Source organism: Dromaius novaehollandiae, chromosome 1 (genome assembly GCF_036370855.1).
Source record: "Dromaius novaehollandiae isolate bDroNov1 chromosome 1, bDroNov1.hap1, whole genome shotgun sequence".
NCBI lineage: Eukaryota > Metazoa > Chordata > Aves > Casuariiformes > Dromaiidae > Dromaius > Dromaius novaehollandiae.
This window is the reverse complement of record NC_088098.1, coordinates 147,913,842-147,933,283: the sequence shown is the minus strand read 5'-3', so window position 1 is coordinate 147,933,283 and position 19,442 is coordinate 147,913,842. Positions and strand designations below refer to the sequence as shown.

Sequence of the window (19,442 nt, the reverse complement as noted above, 5' to 3'; positions counted from 1 at the left end):
AGACCTACAAAGCGTCAAATAACAAGAAGAAAATCTCAAAACCCTACACTTCTCCAAAGCAAAATGGAACTTAATATCATAATCACTTTAGCCAACACCAATCTTCAGATGTGCCTGAATCAGGCATAATAGAATAAACTTGCAGATAATGGCAGATGCCTAAATATACCAAGAGTCTTGGTGCATAACAACAACAAAAAAAACCTCAATAGTCCATCGATATGAGGCCTATGGCCTCATAACTAAAATCTGATTTTTAAGATGAGTTTGCAAGTTTTTCATTAATTTAGGCATTGTCAATTTCTTCATTTCCATAGAAATTTATATTCTGGAATTTATGCCTGTACAAACACTATTCTGAAATGTTACTTAGTTCTGGAACAGCTACTCCAGAATGCTGTGTCTTCACTTATTTCTATGTTAATCATCACTATACACGCTCTTACATGCTTGCAAAAAGTATCTTCTCCCTTAAGTCTTATCTCAACCAATTTGCTAATTTTCTTAGGAGCTTTATTTCTCGAACTTGGTATCATCTACTCTCCAAATTTTCTCCAAATTCTGGAAATAGTTTCTCAGTTTACTAAAATAGGGACAGATTGATTATATAAATCTTTCCTAATTTACCTTAGGTTTTTTAGAGTCCAATTTCTAACCCTTTGTCTGAATGACTAAGCTCCCTTCAAGCCAACTATAACCACATGAACCAGTTACAACAAGCTGAATGTCATTCACTTCTGTCTATGTAACTGTAATTAGAGCATTTGTATCACTACCAGTTAAACAGAACAACTAAAACTGGATTAGTTGGTTTCAGAGCTTTGACTATGAATTAACTGCTTATGCACAATCACATAATTTAAATCATCCTGAACAGTGGAAAACTGAATAGCATGTGAAATACTCAAGGACAGGTGAGTATATAATGATAAAATAACATGAAAGGGAACTTGCATAGTTAAAAAAAAAAACAAATACCATACAGAAAGAAAAATAGTATTAAGTTGTAATGCAGACAACCACTTTTATTGCTTTCAAGAATACAAAAGCCTGGTGAGCCTCAGGAAACATATCTCAGGCCAGCACCGAACACAATAACAGCTGTTCAAGAAAAGGCCTGTTCTCCAAGACAGGACAGTCAGTTTAGCTCTCATTCTGAATTTCTGCCTACTTCCTAATAGGTGACTGCTCACTGGAAATATAGACAATCATTCTCTTATGAGCCAGTGGATGTCAGACAACAGGCTCAGGGAAAGAAACACTAGTCAGCAGGCTTCCTTTCCAGCTAAATCCTATTGCAGTTATGCAGCCAGTTGGTTTGTGTCTTTTCCAGTGGTCCATAAGGAAGGGAAATGGATCATATTTCCAACAGAGCTCAGGAGGAACCACCACAGCCAAGACAGTAAATATGCACAAAGCAGTAAAGACCACACGCAAAAAATAGTTCCCTTTTAACTCTGTTCAAATAGAAACATATTCACTCCTTTCTTTAATAAAGATTGTAATTACCATTCCTACAAAAAAGCCAGCTTGCTAAATTTGTCTGAATGACAATAGAAACATTCCTAGTTAATGCACTTTAATCATCATGTAAAATCAAAAAGCAAGTACTTTAAGCTAAATAAAAAAGTAGAATTTTCATTAAAAACACCATTTTGCACTACTGATTATAAACATTAACTTTTATGACTTTAAGCAATACACACTCAAGTAAGTTCATATGCACAGGCACATGACCATGTTAATACAGGATAAACAAACAGAGACTTACACTGGATCACTTGCACTGCAATACCCAAGTGCACAACCCATATTCCACCAGAGGGGCGGGGGGGGGAAGAAGAAGGGTCAAATAATTTATATTTAAATACACAACAGCAGGCACTTGAGTGTATATATTTCCCAACTAAGTCTATATACCCTACTAGTTACTTATTCATGCATCTTTTCTGTCTTTAGAGACACAAGACAAGCTGCAGGGCAGTTTTCTTTATACAGCAAGGCTCTTTCCTAACAGAATAAAGATAGCTGTCACGTTATATTCATTTCATCCACTCATCTCTTTCCCCCTTAGTTAAGGCTGCTGGTTTTTTTTTTTTCCTTCCCCACCCTCCTTTTTTTTTTTTTTAAAAGTAATTCAGTTATCAATTCAGATTTAAAAAACTAGCCACAAAACAGAAAGTTACAACATAATTATGATTCATAATATAGGCCACAGACAGTGATGCTACTGCTGAGTTCAAGAAGGGGCTGCAGATAGGCCTTTGTCCTGAGACATAATTCACATGTTTGGTTCACTTTCTGCAGTTGCACCATCTTCAAAAAAAAGGTTTAAAGAGAATAGACGTTTCCACTGACCAGATGTATTGTGTAACAGAGGTATCCTTGCAAGAAAGCTATAGAAATATACCTAGAAACAAAAGGCAACACACACTACCTAGCACACTGCTGTAAGACACCCTACTCCTGAATTCTGACTGGAGATGTCAGAGCTGCCAAACTTCCATGTTTCCTCATTATTTATTTATTTTAAGAGAAAAAATACTTTAGATGGAATTTCTACCATGTAGCAGAAAGAAGAATTACCCTTTATTCAACTACCCTTCTTTTCAGATGCTTATTCTGTACTCAGCCTATGTTCCTACCTCACAGATTCTCATTTTCATCCACTTCAGCTACAGCAACTTTTATTTTAATCTCTCTTCTCAGAGTAAGAGCTTAAAAAGTCATCTGCCATTGACCAAAATGGTGAGTCTTCAATGACAGCACTAAGTTTCATAAAACTTCCTTTTTTAATTGAATGCTATTTTAACAGATGCTAGATGCTTTAAAATACCTACTAAAAACATTTTTATCAAGTTGGCACTTTACTTTTACACATTTCAATATTTTTCCCCACAAATATTTAACTGCTGGCTCCAAAATACTTCAAGAAATAATATCCAATTCTGTTTTTTTCCATGAATATATCTTAAAAGGACAGGAGAACACTTATTTTTAAATAAAAAAAAGGAGGAATAATTCTCAAAATACCTAGGGGAAAAAAAACCTAGATCATATTCTTTTGAAATCAAAGAAACAATACTTTCTGACATTGATGGAAACTTTTCCCACATCATTAAAAGGGAGAGAAAAAGTCAAAAAGTAGTAAAAAGGGAAACCCAATATCTGAGAATAACCTCTTCTCTCTGGTTTCGGGCCATGCAAATTGATCATGGCTTTTTAGTCTTTTTAAAACATTAAACCTTTTTAAACCATTCGTGATTCTATATGCTAAATTAGCATTTGTATCACTATAAATTTGTCTTTACTGAGCTTGCACAGACATAAAATGAACTTGAATTAGCAACAAAACAAGATAATTCTTTCTGCAGTGAAAAAGGAGAAAAGCCACTCCATGCTATGTTTAGTCTTCATTGCATTTTCTTACTCACTTCAGTTCTCAAATTTTAGTCCAGAAACTTCCGACTGTGGCTATAAGTTTTATTGCTCATATAGCATTACAAATTTATTTTTGCACAGAGGATTTGGATCTATTGGAATTCTAGCCTTTTCAGCATATAAAAACAGTTAATATTTAGTTTACAAGAAATGACAGTCAGTTTATAGCTTCTGCAGCCTCCAGAGAACAAAGCATTAACTGACAATAATTCTAAGTATTACCATTAATGTCAGCCTTCCAAACTTGCAATCTTATGAAATTAGCCACAGAGCAGAGCTATGAAACCCACTTACTCAGAAAAGGGATTGTGCCCACACAGTGCAAAGAGTGGCTTAAAAGACACATCCAGGTTGATTAATGACCATAATAAACCTACAAAGAGATCAAGAATTGTTCTCTGTTCTGTAGAAAAGAGGAAGGAGGATGGGATTTTCAAAGTTTCCATAAAACCCCACAGAACAGGAAGAAGACAGCACCATATTGGAGCGTCCCAATATCTGAATAACGTCTCTCTGGCAATGGGAATGCAATGGGATAAAAGCCATAGCTATGCTCTGTGGCAACTGCTCAGCTTTCAACCCCTACTCCCAAATTGCTACAAGCTACAGTTTATGCTTTGTGTCACTAAACTCAACGAATATTAACAACGGTGCAACAGTGGCCTACTGAGTGATAGGATTCTGTCCCCGCCCCCATCCCTGTGCCGCACTTTTTTTGTGGGATCACTTTTCAGAGTGGAACTGCATCAATTTATAGAACTACTGAACATAGACAATACACTAATTTAAATTTTGCTGCATAACACTTGCAACTTGTTTAAGGCTAAATTACAACTGGAGAAAAGAATCATTAGGTGGGAGGAGTACAGTCTTTCCACCCTGTCTGCACTCGCATGACTACTGTTACTCAAAGGTCCACTGGAAACAGGTTTTAGCCTGGAGGACAAGGAAAAGAACAGCAAGATAATGCTTTATCAATGACAATGCAAAGCTTATAATCAGAAGTCAAGTAAAGGTAGGAAAGGCCTTAATAATAATGCTGTGGCATTAACACTACCTATTAATTGTTTAGCAAAACAGTTTGATGAGTTGTAATGTGGGAACACAGGCCAACAGGAAAAAGCAGGCTGCAATGCCTGATAAAGCCAGAAAAAAAAAGTGGGTGGAGAAGAACAACTGCAGCAAGTTTTAAAAAAAGATAAAAGACAAAGCAAGAAGAATGAAAACAAGAGAATTCTAGTCTTTGAAAAGAAAACAAATCATTAATAAGAAATTAAAGGAGCAAGTCAGAATTTGGAAACGAAATGCCGAAGTACATTTAACTGAAGAAATTCAGTTCACTCTACTCAAAATACCTTGGAAGTAGTTACCCCTCAGAAGTAAATATACAATCTCTTCTGGTCTGACTCTTTTAGAAACTGCTATGATGATCTAGCTTGACATCCTGCATAACACAGATCACAGAATTTCACCCAATAATTCTACGTTCTTAGGCTAACTTACGTAACATCTTTTCAAGAGACATCTAATTCTACTTCAAAGATGACAAGTACCAGACAACCTCCACATCACTAAGCTGCTCCAAGAGTTAATTACCTTCACTCAGAAATGCCTCTTGCTTCTAGGTTGACATGCCTAGCACCAGTGCTCAACCTAAACATGCACACCTTTGATAGATTAAGCAGTCCCTTCATCATCAGATTTTCTTTTTTGTGACATAGGTACTTTTAAAACATGATTAAATCATCCCTTATTTCTGTGTCTCATTTCTGAGTTCCTTCCTCTAATGTCTCTTCCCCTAGGAAATTCAATTTAATAAAAGGAAGACTACATGGGACTCATCAAGAACTAGAACTCTGATCAAATTTTCCCTGATGAACTGGAAATTTATTTCAGCCTTCCTCCATCAGATAATGATATTCAGTACTACTAATTGACAGAGTAACTTCATCTATAAAGATTCAATTTCTGTTGTTGAAAAAGATCTGTCAGCCTCAAACATAACCAGGTTTCACCAAAAGCAAGATCATCTTCATTATTTTGGAAGATAAAGTTAGGCAAAGTTATTTGGGCAAATCATGATCTGGTTAAGCCATATGAAAGGCAACTCACAAGCTATGTGCAATATTCCTATCATAATAGAAAAACTTCTCACCCTCCCCCCCACCCCAATCTTCCCTCCCATCTTATACTCAGCAGCAGCAGTTCAGAGGGCAAGAAGAGTCTCAGTGCTTTCTATCACCTCTGACAGAATTAAGTAGCAGGAGAGTCAGAGCAAGGGTCTCACTAAATACCAGTAATTGCTGGTACCTCTAGACTGCCCATTGATGGCTCCAAAGACAGAAGTTACAGACAGTCCAGAACACCAAGTGAATGTCTAAAAGCAAAATGAATTCCAGTATGAACAAGTAGTCCACATCCCTTGTTGCAAGAAAGAAACAGCCAAAGTTGGCAACATTCACTATCTCTCAGTATTTCCTCGGATACATGAGTAGCACGGATCATTTGTTAAGTATTACCTTAATACCCCTTTAAACTAGTATATTAACATAACAACAACCATGATCCAATTTATTATCATATTAACAGCAGCTGGCAAAAATGGAAACTGGAGGCTATATTATCCTTCATACTCAAGATAGGATACAAATATTCCTGTTGAAACAAATTTTTCAAGAAGAAAAATAAAAGCTGGGGGAGAAATAAACCCTGCTTTATTAGCTTCCATCTTTTATCCTGAGTGAAAGCATAATTACAACTCTGATTCTGGTTAAGTTATGCCTGAATTATTTTTACTATAGTACTGATTCCACCATGGAGTTATACGGCGACCCAGAATTCTGCTGTCCTACAGATATTCCTATCAGCTGCAATCTGCTTTGTGCCCTTGAGCATATTGAATGCTCTCCAGATTTTGGTGCACTCCAACTCCAGATCAATGACAAAGATATTAAGCAGGACATGTCCCAGGATAGAGCCTAGAGCAGCTCCACCTGTAACCAGCTTCCAAGGTAGAACATGAACTATTACTGGGAATAAACCAAAAATCAAATACCCTGCAGTTATCAAGTTACCTGGATAATTTTTATCATTATCTACAAATTCTACCTACAATGATCTGTACAGTGTTTTGGTGCAAACTGCCAATTGATAAATTGGTCTTTTTCTGTCTTGCTGGATGATTTCATATTTAATTATTTACAAGCTTCAGATAACCAGCTTTTAAATCCATTTAATGCACTACATCAAGAACTCAAATTGGGGACCCAAAAACCCCTAATGGAAGCAGAAGCCATGAAAAATAGCCCATTTCTTCACCCTATCTCAATATCGGCATCTTCTATCATCTTCAATCTGAGCCAGAAATTTTCAGTCTACAACTTATCTATTACAAATATAAAGATATCTCGTAAGCCAGTCACATAAAACTATGTTGAAACCATCCAATTTCACACTGAGGAGAGACTACCTGGAGATGTTTCCAGCAGAGCAAGCCAGTAAGGAAAGGAGAAAGCTTTCAAGCCTTTTAAAAGCTAAAATATATTAAAAAAAAAAAAAAAGAAAAGAAAACTTTGCCTTTGAGAACTTCTCTCATCTATTTTTTTCATTCACCAGCACCCTCCTCTATGGTACTTCAGACCTATGGATTTAAAAGGTAAAGCTGATAAATAGCGGGTACATAGAAAATTCAGTGGAAGTGGAAGATTTTCAAATGATTTATGTCAGTACTATTATCCTTCCCATGCTTGTTTGCAACTTTGTCCCCTATCCTATCATTGCTCCCTCAAACAGTGATTTAATCTGTTTAATACCATTGTTAGCTGTACTTCTTGATTTAAATAAATTTTAAAAACTGAATTGATATTTTTGAAGTTTAAATAACCTTTAAAAAAGTCTGTGCACATTCTACTAGATACCAAAACTGTACAGTCTGACACAGATCCAGATGTTCAACCAAAAAGAATACTCAATGAGCCTTAAGGCATCATTGTGAAGACAGATCATTTTATGAAGAAAATGTAATTGATATATTGGTCAAATAATTTCATTTTTAAAAACCTAAGCATGCTGTATTAGAATGAGCAAAAACAATTCTTTCAAACAGTCATTTCATACAGTACACAGTTAGAAAAAATTCTTAGGTACATAGTTTCATTTCCTTTATACAGCCTTCTAGTAAATTTCATCCAGGTACCCTTAAAGCCATTTCAATAGCTACAGTACAACTCAGGTGTTCTCAGATGATTAACTGCTGTGCATGCCAGGCAGTAAGAAGAGAGAGAGGTATTAAAAGCACCACTATGATACCAGATCTATCTTCTCGCTAAGAGTAAGTCTAGCAGGAAAATCTCATCCCAAAATTTTGCATTCTGAAACTTCGTATTTCAGTATTTTTGATTCTTAACACCAACAAAATTTTTTTGCAAAAACAGAAAGGCTTTTAAAAATAACTTTATTTTAAATTTTGATTTGGTGACCACCACAGAGGAACAGATGGAATCACTTGCTTCTCTAGTAAGTATCCTGTGTGCTAACCTTTTGGAATCACAAAATCCCATAGATTGGAATGGACCTTTAGAGGCCATCTAGCCAAAGCCTCCTGGACAAAGCGTGTCCAGCTACAGCAGGTTGCTCAATGTCTTGGGCAGCCAAATTTTGAGCACCTCCACTTATTACCATGAATTATCATGATTTACCCCCCAAATTTTGTCTCACAGCTCATGGTACAGCCACTTAAGTTCATGCTACAGACTGAGAAAAGTCAAAGGCTCCGCAGGGGACAGCAGTTAACAGTGAAGAAGAAGAAAAAAAATAAAAAGGGCGCCTTTATTGACTTTTATTCTTGCTGAACCCACAAACGCACGAACAAACTAAACTAGTTCTAGCTTGTACTTCAGTCACAGAATTTTTACTGCTGGCTATGCCTGAACCGCAATGTCATTTGCTCACTTTCAAATTCCCAGTTGATTTACCAACTTTACAGTTTGAAAGATTATTTGTACTTGTAAACTTAGTAGATATCACCATTGAATCATAGTAAGTATAGTCTCAAGCAGAGCAGAACTGGCTAGGTTTTGAGATACAAATGATACACAGCAAATGTCCAAGTTTACTGCAAACAGATGAAATTTCAGCATATGCAAATGTATCCAGTAGGGCAATACTGTCCATCAGTCACAACAAGCACAGCTGAAAGCATGGCAGAAGTCTATAGGCATTACTTTATTTAAAGTTTGGAGAAGCCTCATTGTGTCAGCATTATACAAATAGATAGCAAGTTCCTTGGAGAGTTTACGATCAAGGCCCTGAACTGTAGCACACTATCCTTCAAATGACCTCCACAGGTGAAGGTTTCTCAGTGCACCTCACACATGCAATACAGCTGGACACAGGTGAAGAGGGGAAAGAGATGCAAAGGAGGGAATAGCGACCATTTCAAGATTCACAATAGCCCACAAACTACAGGGGTCTCAACTTCCTATCCATTGCATTACAATTTTCCCTTACATTTAATTAAACTCAAAGCACAAAGATTCTGCAAAACAGTAATTTTATTGAGATCTTTTATCCAGGCATGTGGTTAATATTTATTACTCATGAGAGCAGAAAGATATAGCAAACCTAATCAGGTCTCCCATACTTAGCTTCAAGAACACAGTGAAGAAGCATAGTGAATTTTTATTCTCGCTGTATTTTCCTCATATTCTTCAAGACTTTGATGTGTTACTTCAGCTGTTAGAGTGTTTTCAGTTTAATTGAGGTCATTCTTTCTGATCGTATTTTGATTTAAGTCAGGGTCACAACATTAGCATTAAAATAAATGGTAGCATGCTTTATATTAGTTTTGACAGCAGGATATGAGAAACGAGCAGTATGTGTGAAGAGATTTTTATAAGGTTATTTTAAGCATATAAGCTTTCTCCCACATCACCTTCCAATCATTAGTTTGCTTTTGATACTCTTATGAAGTATCCTGGATTGCCATTTTAGATATTAGTAAAAAGCAAAAAAAGAAAGTGACTTGCCTGAGGTTAGAGTAAATGGCAAAAATAGAACCAGATCTCCAGCATCCCAGTGCACTGTTCTAATGATGAGACCACCCTTCAACTCTTCCATGATTACTTCAGCTGCCATTTACACTCAGCAACCGTCTTAGTTCTAGGATGTTAGTAGAGAATGTGACAAGCTTTAAAGAAAAGAATATCAATCATTTTGACTGACCTATCAGATCTGGATGTTTAAAAATAAGTTTTTCCCAGATCCAGCATACACTGTAACTTCAAAGGTCAGGGATAGAACCTAGCCTAAAACAGTCTTGCTCTGTCTGCATCAGTCTTATGTATTGGAACTATTAAAATAGTCTCAACCAGCTTTTAGTCAGCTGTCCAAATAAAAAGCAGTAGCATTTAAAAAATTGCTGTTGTATCAGGTGAAGAAATTTTTTAGGAAGTTATACACTGAGTATGAACAAAGCAACAAAAACAAAACAATTCTTGGGGGCAAAAAAGTATGCCAATAACTATATGAAAACTATTCCACATCCATTAGTAACAGCAGATGAATCTAAAACAAACATGTTCTGACTTCAACTTAAATATATTTCTTAGACATTTGTCTTCAAAACACAATATTGACCATAGGGACTTCTGGCGCTACTACGGCTTCCTTCACTCTGAAACCTAGAAAGCTCGTGCCCAAAAAACCCTCAAGAACAAAGAGAGAGTTGTCCTCAATCTATGTGGCAACACAGAATGTGACAATTACGCTAGGAAAGGACAAGCCTACAAAAAGCCTGAAAATCATATGTTTTTGCAAAGGAAACTCTTAAGTTATATTTTTGCCCCTCCTAGATGGCAAGAGGCTTTTCAAGACTGAATACACAATTTTCTTCCTTCCATTTAACTCCTTTGCTCTGGGTTCACTGACTTCCCAAGTGACAAAAACAAACGATTTAACAACTTTCAGTCTTACTCATTCTTCAAAAATACAGGTGCACTAAGGACCCAAGCTGGGCGGGGGGGGGGTGGGGTGGGGGGGGTGGCGGGGAAGTCACATCGATGTTTAGTCTGAAACTAATGCTTAAGTTTTTTGGATAGTCTGCATACAGTTTTCTCTGCTTTCATGTTTGTTAAGAAATGAAACACGTCAAGCTCTATTTCTCTAGTCAGACACAGTGTACATCAATATCACTTTTCTCCCGGGGGGGGAAGCAGATAATGGGAAGTATTTTTACCATTTTTACTACAGACTAAGATTGGGGACCAGAAGTAGCCATGTGAACCTGGAGTACTCCAGAATCATTTCTCTTCCTACTTGTGATGGCTCCATAAAGAACATGAAGCTTGCCTTCTTCAAAGCAGCATGAAGCAAGAATTACCCTTCAGTGCATCGGTGCCATCTTTCCCCCAATTTTTCCTTCTCATATACCTGCAAAGTGGGAGGAAAATAGTGCCGTTCACCTTCATTTTTCACTTTCTTTTGTGACATTCTGATCTGTTCCTCTCTCGTTCCTTTCACGCACATGAGTATCTGTTTTCCTGCAGCATTTTCTGAAAATATACTGCGCTGGGTCTTACTACAGTCACCTTAGACTCAGCACTACAGAAAGAGGACAGGAGCAATAACGCACAACCTCAGTTCTATTTCCTCTCCACAGCTTCCTTCCTGCGGCTGGAATGAAGCACATATGTCCACACAAGGGATGTAAAGGATATTCCTAACTACATCCTTACTCCCAGAACTTTTATTACTGTGTTTTACTGTGTCTGACTTGACTAAAACTGGTAGAAACTAAGGGGCTGCAGGACAGAGCCAGAAATATTCTCCCCTCCTTTCTTCCTAACTACCATTTCATTTTGAGCTCCTAGCCTGCTCTAAAGGCACACTATGCAAACTGGTCCTGCCTTTTCTATGCTCATTTACTGCCCCTTGCAGAATGGCACTTAGACCGTAGTTAAGATCAGTGGGACTGGATCTCAAAAGTCACTATTTGAAGAGTTTTGCTTTGAAATTTCACTGTCTCTTTATTCAGGGCTATATACAGGCACTGCACTCAACAAAAGGAGAACTCCAAGACAACAGTTTTCAGCCTGTGATCCACAGATGCAGGCTGTCAAAGAATTCTTCTAAAAGGTCCGTGAAAGAAAAAATAAAAAGCAAACAGCCAAACCAAGACTTATTAGTAAGCTTAAATGTACTACTCAGGGTCTATACCCAAGCAGCAGAAAACTGCAAAAAAATTGAGTGTCACAAGTCAGAAGAGACTGAAAATCAGTGTTCGCTACGGGAATCAAATTCACCTTGTGAAAATGTCAGAAATGTGTCTAAGATAAATTTCAAGGAATAAACTACATCAATAAAAGGAAATGGTATCGGTATAAACGATGCCATTTTCTTGAAAGGCTTCAACCACATCCATTCATGCTTTGTGAACCCCAAACTGCCTTTGTTTGTCTAGGAATGCCAATATAGTCTGTAGAGGAAAAGCAGCGTCTTCTCTATAAATCAGCAAAGCTAGACTATGACCCTGACTATCTCAACTTTCAGGACATGAATCAGTTCCATCATACTGGTATATGACATCATTGACAAATTTCATATAAGCACATAAGCTATTACATGTGAGGGAACACAATCAAAATCAGACTTAAAAATAACTATTTCTTAAGTGTTTGCATTCAAACACCACCACAAGACACTAGAGACTGAACTGACAGACTTAAAAATTTCCTATCACTCTAAGAATACTGTGTCTTCTTTATAATGTTTTTAAATGCCAGTGCTAAATTCTCTGAAGGCAAAGTCACGTGAACAAGAGAGACTAACTCAGAATTGATTGTTTTTACTATCAACTTAATATCAACATCATATTTGTAAAAGCAAGTTACTAGACAGTTACTAAACTGGAGTCCTTCATTAGAAAACTGAAAGGCTTATCTACCTTTATTCTGATACGTGTCCTTAGGATCCATTTCTTCCCTCAAGGCTGGTCTAGAAATATGACCACTGCCTCCTCTCTGAACTTATATTCCATGGCCTTTCTTTTCTTTTTTACGTTTATTCTGTTTCATCCTCTCAGATCCCCATCTGACCTGATACATTTCAATCTCCTCCAAATACACCCTGCTCTAATGCAGCAACTTGCTTGAAAAATAAATTCTCATGTCAGCTGAAGTTAATCTGTTTCATCTACTCTGTAAGACACTACATTTATCTGTTGCTTTTTACCCACTGCCACACAACCACACTTTTAAGTACACCATGAGTCTGCACCTTGGAAATGCTTGAAAGCTCTTCTCAGCAATGCTACAGAATAGGCTTAGGTGTTTTGCTTGGGGCTTTTTTTTCCTTGTTAAACCACAATGAAAAGACAACGTGCCAAAAGACTAGAAGTTAAAAACTCCCTTGTCTGACTTTCACTAAAGTTTGGAGAAAACACCATCGAGCTTAGGAAGGCGTCAAACACCTGTCAAGAGTTCAGAGGTGCAAAGGGGGACTCGCTGTCACTTCTGAGGCATGCATTTTCCCCCTTTCTCAGGCAGGTTTGCCCGTCTGTTTGGCTTGGCTCAGTCTCCTGCTGGAAGCCTGCCGCGGGGAAATCAGCTCAACGCGAGGAAGCCGCCGCCGCCGCCGGCCCCCCCCCCCCCCATTTAAAGGGCAGCTCCAGCCCCATCCCCGCCGCTGTCAGGGAGGACAAGCCCCCCCCTCCCCGAGCTCGCCGCCACGGCAGCGACTCGCCCCCCCTCCCCCAAAAGACCCCCGCATCCCCGCCAGGGCACCGCGGCCTCCCCGGCAGCCGCGGCCGAGGAAACAGCGCCAGCGGCTCCCCGCGCCGGAGCCGCGACGCGGGCAGCGGCGGCCACGCCGCCCCGGCATCTGGCAGCCCCGCACCGCCCCGTTGAGGAGGCGAACGGCGGCGAGGCCGCGGGCTCCACCAGCTGCCCCCTCCCCGCCGCCGCCCCCCACGACGGGGACGGGCGCGACGCAGCGGCGAGCGGAGCCCCACGCGCACCCGCACGGGCGGCGGCTCCCCCGCGGTAACGGCCGCGACCCGCGCGCCCCCCCTGCGGCGCCCGCCCAACGGCCCCGCAACGGCTGCGACCCGCCGCCGCGCGGCGTGGGGGCGGGGGGAATGGGGAGGAGGGAGAGAAAGGAAGAGAAATCTGGGGCTCACCTTCCTTCTCGGCCTGGACCGTGTGGAGGAGCACGGCGACGACGAAGCGCAGCACCGCGCCGCACCACGCAGCCCCCCGGCCGCCGGCGCGAGGCAGGGGAGAGCCGGGGGAGCAGGCCGCCGCCTCCCGCCGCGCCGTCATCGCGCTGCCGCAGCCGGTACGGATCCGCCGTCTCTCCGGCCGGGCCCCGGCGCGCGCGCGGAGGAGCTCGGGGAGGGGCGGGGGCAGGGGGCGGGGAGGGGCCGGGGGCGGGCCGCGGCGCGCGCTGCGTCACTCACTTGCATGTGTCACTCACGGGCGGGGCGGGGAGGGGCGACGCCGTGCGCGCGCCCGCGCCCGGGGGACGTGCCGGGGGCAGGCGCACGCGCACGCAGCGGCGCATACCTGCCGACACCGTGCCCCGCCCCCGGCCCGCGGGGGAGGGGTCAACAGCGAGGGCGGAAGGCGGTGCCATTTTTAGTATGGGGAAGCCGCCCCTTCCCGCGCAAGGGAGAAAGTTTGGGGCGAAGTTTTTTGGTTTTTGTTTTTTAATTTGACTTTACGTCTTCTGTAGATGCTAACTGTTGGCGGCGGGGTAATCCCGCCTCTTTTATTACTCTTCTGCCCCCCCTTCTTCCCGCTTTGGCGTTGCTCTCTTTGTTTCCTTGCCGAGCGCAGAGGCGCCTCTTCTTGCCCTCACTCAAGATGGTGGCGCGGCGTGACGCGCAGCTCGGCCATGGGGGCTGGGTGCGGCGAAGGCGGGGGTCTGTTGTTCTCCGCGCGCAGCGCCGGCGCCGCCCGTGGGGCCGCGGGAGGGCGGTGCGGGGCCGGGCCGCGCCCCTCTCAGCCTTTGGGCCTCTGCGGGCCTGCCGCTGCCCGGCGGTGGGGGGGGGGGGGGGGGAGCAGCCGCCCAGGAAGGACGTTTCCCTTCAGCTTTTGTGGCCTTGGCCCTTCCCTTAGCGTCGCCCCGGTGGGGGCGGCGGCCCGAGGAGGATTTCGACAGCACCCCAGGCCCCGGTGCTCCTCACTGCAGAGGCACGCGCGTGGCCTGGCGCACAGCGAGCACACGGGCAATAAAATCTGAGGAAAGTGTGGTCTTGCCTGCTTTGGGCGTAGCGTCAAGCCCTATCTGTGCTAGAACAAGGGTGTTGTAATACGCATCTAGCCCTGCTGAGGAAAGACGTGCTCTTGTTACCTGTTTCAACAGTGTTTATGGCTGTACGGTCTCGGACAAAAGTAGGAATTAAGTTTGGGATAGGACAAAGAGTGTGTTACTATAAATCTGAACTCGCTTATCTGTCAAACAGGCACAACACCGCACTGGCAAGTGCGTGCTTTCCATCGGTGCTGAAAAGAGTTTTGTTTGCACATGTGCACCACGGCTCTACGCGGTGAGGCTGCCAGTAGAGATGCGAACCGCAGTCGTAACTTGCTCTGGATCTCGGCTTCCCAGGATCGGGACTAATACTGCCAAAGTTGTCTTGGATAAAGCGGCAGAGGGAACAATCTGTAGTGCAAACGGTCTCTGTTCATGAGGGACTGTGTTAAATTTTTTAGAGCAAAAAGTGTCATGCAGCATCCTTTAATCGTTCACTTAACTGCAAGATCAGTATCTTATGTTGAGTCTTAAGTTCTTGAACACATGGTCATATTTTAGCAGCCGCAATAGCATAATAGATTCATATAGCGTAATAGATTCAGAGTCTAAAAGGGACTGGCCACTGCACAACCTAAATAACAACAGGGAGAATATTTATTATGGCTCTTACACAATCATAATATACACTGTTCTTAATTGTCAGAGCACCCTGAAGACACCTTGAAATTCTCTAGGTTATTTTTCTATTGTGTTAAGGCAACTGCATCAAGTAGGTTTATTTTCAAGGGAAAAATGGAAAATTAGAAAACTTGGGTCAAAGCTCTCCATAGCAACAGTGATCATTTCCAGAAGATATGTTGTGTGAAGAATCAAATTAAAGGCTTCTGTGTAAATCCTAATCTCTCAAACTGCATAATCTTTTGACCGCTGCATTGAGAAAGGATGTATCTGAATTGGTGACTTAGGAGCATGAGTCTGTGTTAACAGTTCTCAGAACCACCCAGACCACAGTATGTATAAAGCCTGTGAGCAGAAGCCCACATGTTGACTTCTGTGGGGGATAGGTATGCACATCAAGGAGCACAACCAAATCGAAGAAGTTGGAAAGACGAACTGCAGTTAGTGCTGCTTGTTTGCCATACTATACCCCGTATGGTCTTTAACTTACCTTCTTAACTAGGCTTTTACTGTACACATTATTTTCTGGAAAAGAAGTCAGCAATTTTCTACTTCTCATATTTTAAATCCAGTGTTGCACAACTGAGCAGCCTGACTTTCTCACTCTAATTCATGCTGCAGAGCATCCTACCCATTAAAGTGAATGGAAACACTAATGAAATTAGGATGTAAGGATCGCAAAATCCGCCTCAGAGTAAAAATGAAAATGCCAACTGTGTGTTATTAAAAATAAAAAGGCAATGAAATAAATAAGAGAACAACCGTGAGTCCTACCGTTATGGAATGTATGTCTCTCAAACCTTACAGCATAAAAATAAGGGCAGTTTTAAAATGTTCTGTATACAGAATGTCTTTCTCAAAAGATATTATTAGATGTGTAGAAAACAAATAGTTTGCAGTACATATTCTTCCTTTCATCTTTGTCCAGAACTCCCACTGTTTTCAGTCAAGAGTTCTGTGCAAGAAAAAACAATACAATAGGGTTCAATGTCTGTAAATGATAAAGCAAAAAGCATTCTGTTAATTTATTTCTGAATTAATCTGGATTATATTATTTCATAAATGTTTGAGGCTCTGCAAGATGCTTGGTTTAATATTGGTTTATTTTTATTGCTTGGCAGTGTATATAAATATCAACATTTGGATCTTGCAGTATTATGTTCCTATTGCAGTATTACTATTCTATTGAACTTTTTTCTTAAAGCACAATTCTCATACTGCAAAGAATAATTTCCTATAATAAATTATAGCAGGACATAGAATATAGTTCTTATGAAAATGTACTTCTGTTGATGAAAAGAAATCACGAGAATACTTAGCCAATAAGTTCAATAACTGATTAGTACGAGAGACAAAGAAATGCCCAATTCTACTGGAGGATGTGCCACAAAGACTTCAAAATGGGCACGTATACTCCTAATTCTGCAGGGATTGTCAGCTTTGTTAGCGTGATCGTTAAAAAATAGTGACTTGAACACCAGAAGAGATATGGTCTTATGTTGGTTGTCCACCTTCAGTGTAAAGGTGTATACTTAAAGACTGCAATATTTACTGAGCTATGGCAGTTTAAAATATCCTCTGGTAGGAATAGGAATACACCCCTACTGTCAGTCTCCAGCTATTGTGGAAGTGAGCTTCATTGACAGTTTAAATTGTTTTGCTGGGCAAGGAACCAGAACAGCTAAAATACAGATGTGTGATTTCTGTCCTGCCATCTTTGCTACAGAAGCAGAAGCTTCTGCAGGAAGGGCAGAGCGGTTAGTTAGAAGCCATAACCTCTGAAACTGCTGGTATTCATTAGAGGTTATATGTCAGATTCCTAAAGCCACTATCAGATGTTAAAACCGCCTATCTCTCTTACAGAGAGTCACCTCTGCTGTAAGGAGCTGACCAAACCCAGATGACTGCACTGAAATCGGTGAGAAATGTTCATGGGATGCATTTCACAAGTTCTGCTGAGGGGACAGCAGCTTACGGCGGGAAATGCAGCCTCTTAAATTGTCATTGAGACTTCTGTAGGGAATGTGCCCAGGTGACTCTCTCTTTGCTTTTAGTGAATGTTGCAAATGGTCAGTTGGTTCTTTAAATCTTACTGCCATGAAAATAAACCAAGGAGGGAAAGAAGTGGAGAACAAGGAGCTTGTTAGATCATCCAATCAACTTTCCTGCCAGTACAGACTTAATCTTGGTAGTTTATCTATTAGTATTTTTTCAAGTTCTGTTTTAAATGACTTAACAGAAAGAATTCCCACCACTTCCTTTGAAAAATTTGCACAAGCTCTGTACTTCATTGCCAACACGATTTTCTGATACTCGGTCTTTCCCCACCCTCTTTCCATTACTGCTACTTATTCCCATATGTATAAACCTAAACATTTCCTCCCCATCCTTAAGGTTTGCATTACTTAAGTATTTGCTGACTGGAAACATGCCTCTGTCTACCTCTCCTTTAACAAAACTAGATGCATTTAACTCTTTTAACCTTTTCTATAAAGCAACTCTTCTGGATAATTCTTGCTGCCGTTCCTTAAATTGCCTCATTTGCCTTGACGTTATGATGGATTGCACAGAAATGTAGCACATAGCAGCATTGAGTCTGCTAGGGAAAAGTTGGCGTTCCAGAAATGTTTCAATAAGCTTGAGCTGCCAAAATGAATTTGCATCACTTCAGTGCTTTATATCATTGGCTACATTTCTGAGCTAGTACTAGGCACCCTAGAAGTGGGTTTATGGCTCTATGGAGCCATGGCTTGTCTTTTACTTGTCGATACTCTGCAGCTCCAGGTGCCTGGCTCGACCTATGTGCTGAAGGCAGCCCTGCAGCCCAGGGCAAGTGGCTGGGGGTTCCAGCCTACTTCACTATCTGTGCCAGTGTCAAGTCATTGAAATGCTTTGTTTCCAGCATTTTACTTACGGCATTGTGAAACCGGTGCACGAAGAAAACAGAGCAGATATGATATATTGGGGTTTTCATATTCAAGACTGTCTACAAGATTTATTTTCAGTGAACCCGCATTACTTTTTGCTTCATTCCATTATTCTGTAGATAAATAATGGTAAATTTGCTTCTTTTTATTATTTTTTTAATTTTCTGTTCAGCTAATCAGTCATATGATCATACACATAAATTAAAATCCAAGATATGTTATACAATTTTTCTTTTTGTTAACCCAATGAGAAAAAATATGATTTATTTCTTTAAGAATTTTATGTTTCGTGAACTAAATGCAATGATCCAGAAATTATTTTCTCAGAGAAAGGGATGGTCAATTCCTGATCAGTCTGGTCATTGACTGGACATGTTCGCCATGTTAGAGCCTCCTTTCGGTTTTGTCACGATAAAAACTATGACACTCTTTGTGATTTTGGCTTGCTAGTTTCCTCTAATCAAAGAAATTACACAGTATTTTAATGGCAATAGTCTTAGCTGTAGTAGCACTATTGTGAACTATGGTGTGGATTGTTGCTATAGATACATATCTGGAAAGCAGTTTGCAATAAGCATTAGCTTCATTCATTTGACTCCCACTTCATGTTTCCCTACTGGTCCCTCTGTATAATGCAATTGCAGTATCACAGCCTCTCTTTCATACTGAAATCTCAGCACCAAACAGGCTTGGTCAGTCTGATCTAGGATGACCTAGTGAGTTGTGACAGGCATGTAAGTTTGACATGTGAAAGGCGAAGGCACACAGAGGAGCCTGACTGGAAACGGTTATTGCCCAGCAGCAGCACAGTGGCCTGAGCCCTCCCTGTTGAATGAGTGGGCAGGTCACTCTTATTTGACCTAAAGCATTATCACTGTCCTCGTGCACGACCTAGCACGTGGCGTGCTGTGCATTGAGACATAGCTAAGTTGGGAGATGCAGCACAAAGGGCTCAATCCTGCCACAAAGTCCAATGTAGTGAAAGACTACACCACCAGTTTAGCTCTATGCATTATAGTTTATATGTATCTGTTTTTACAATTTTATATCTAATTATATAATTTTATGTACTTACTAGTTTACCTCTAGTGCCAGTAAAGGGAGCTACTCCCATCTGGCCATGTGTTTTCTAGGCGCTTTGTT

The 19,442-nt window shown here is 40.9% G+C and overlaps 1 protein-coding gene across 1 annotated transcript in view; it reads right to left on the bottom strand.

The window, feature by feature from the left end:
• Nucleotides 1–13,858, bottom strand: part of TMEM131 (transmembrane protein 131) — a 107,370-nt gene extending 93,512 nt beyond the window's left edge. Inside the window, 1 exon segment of the mRNA XM_064502030.1 lies at nt 13,616–13,858. Within this exon segment, the coding sequence (XP_064358100.1) occupies nt 13,616–13,757 (142 nt within the window). The 5' untranslated portion in view covers nt 13,758–13,858.
• Between the last annotated feature and the right edge of the window lie 5,584 nt (nt 13,859–19,442).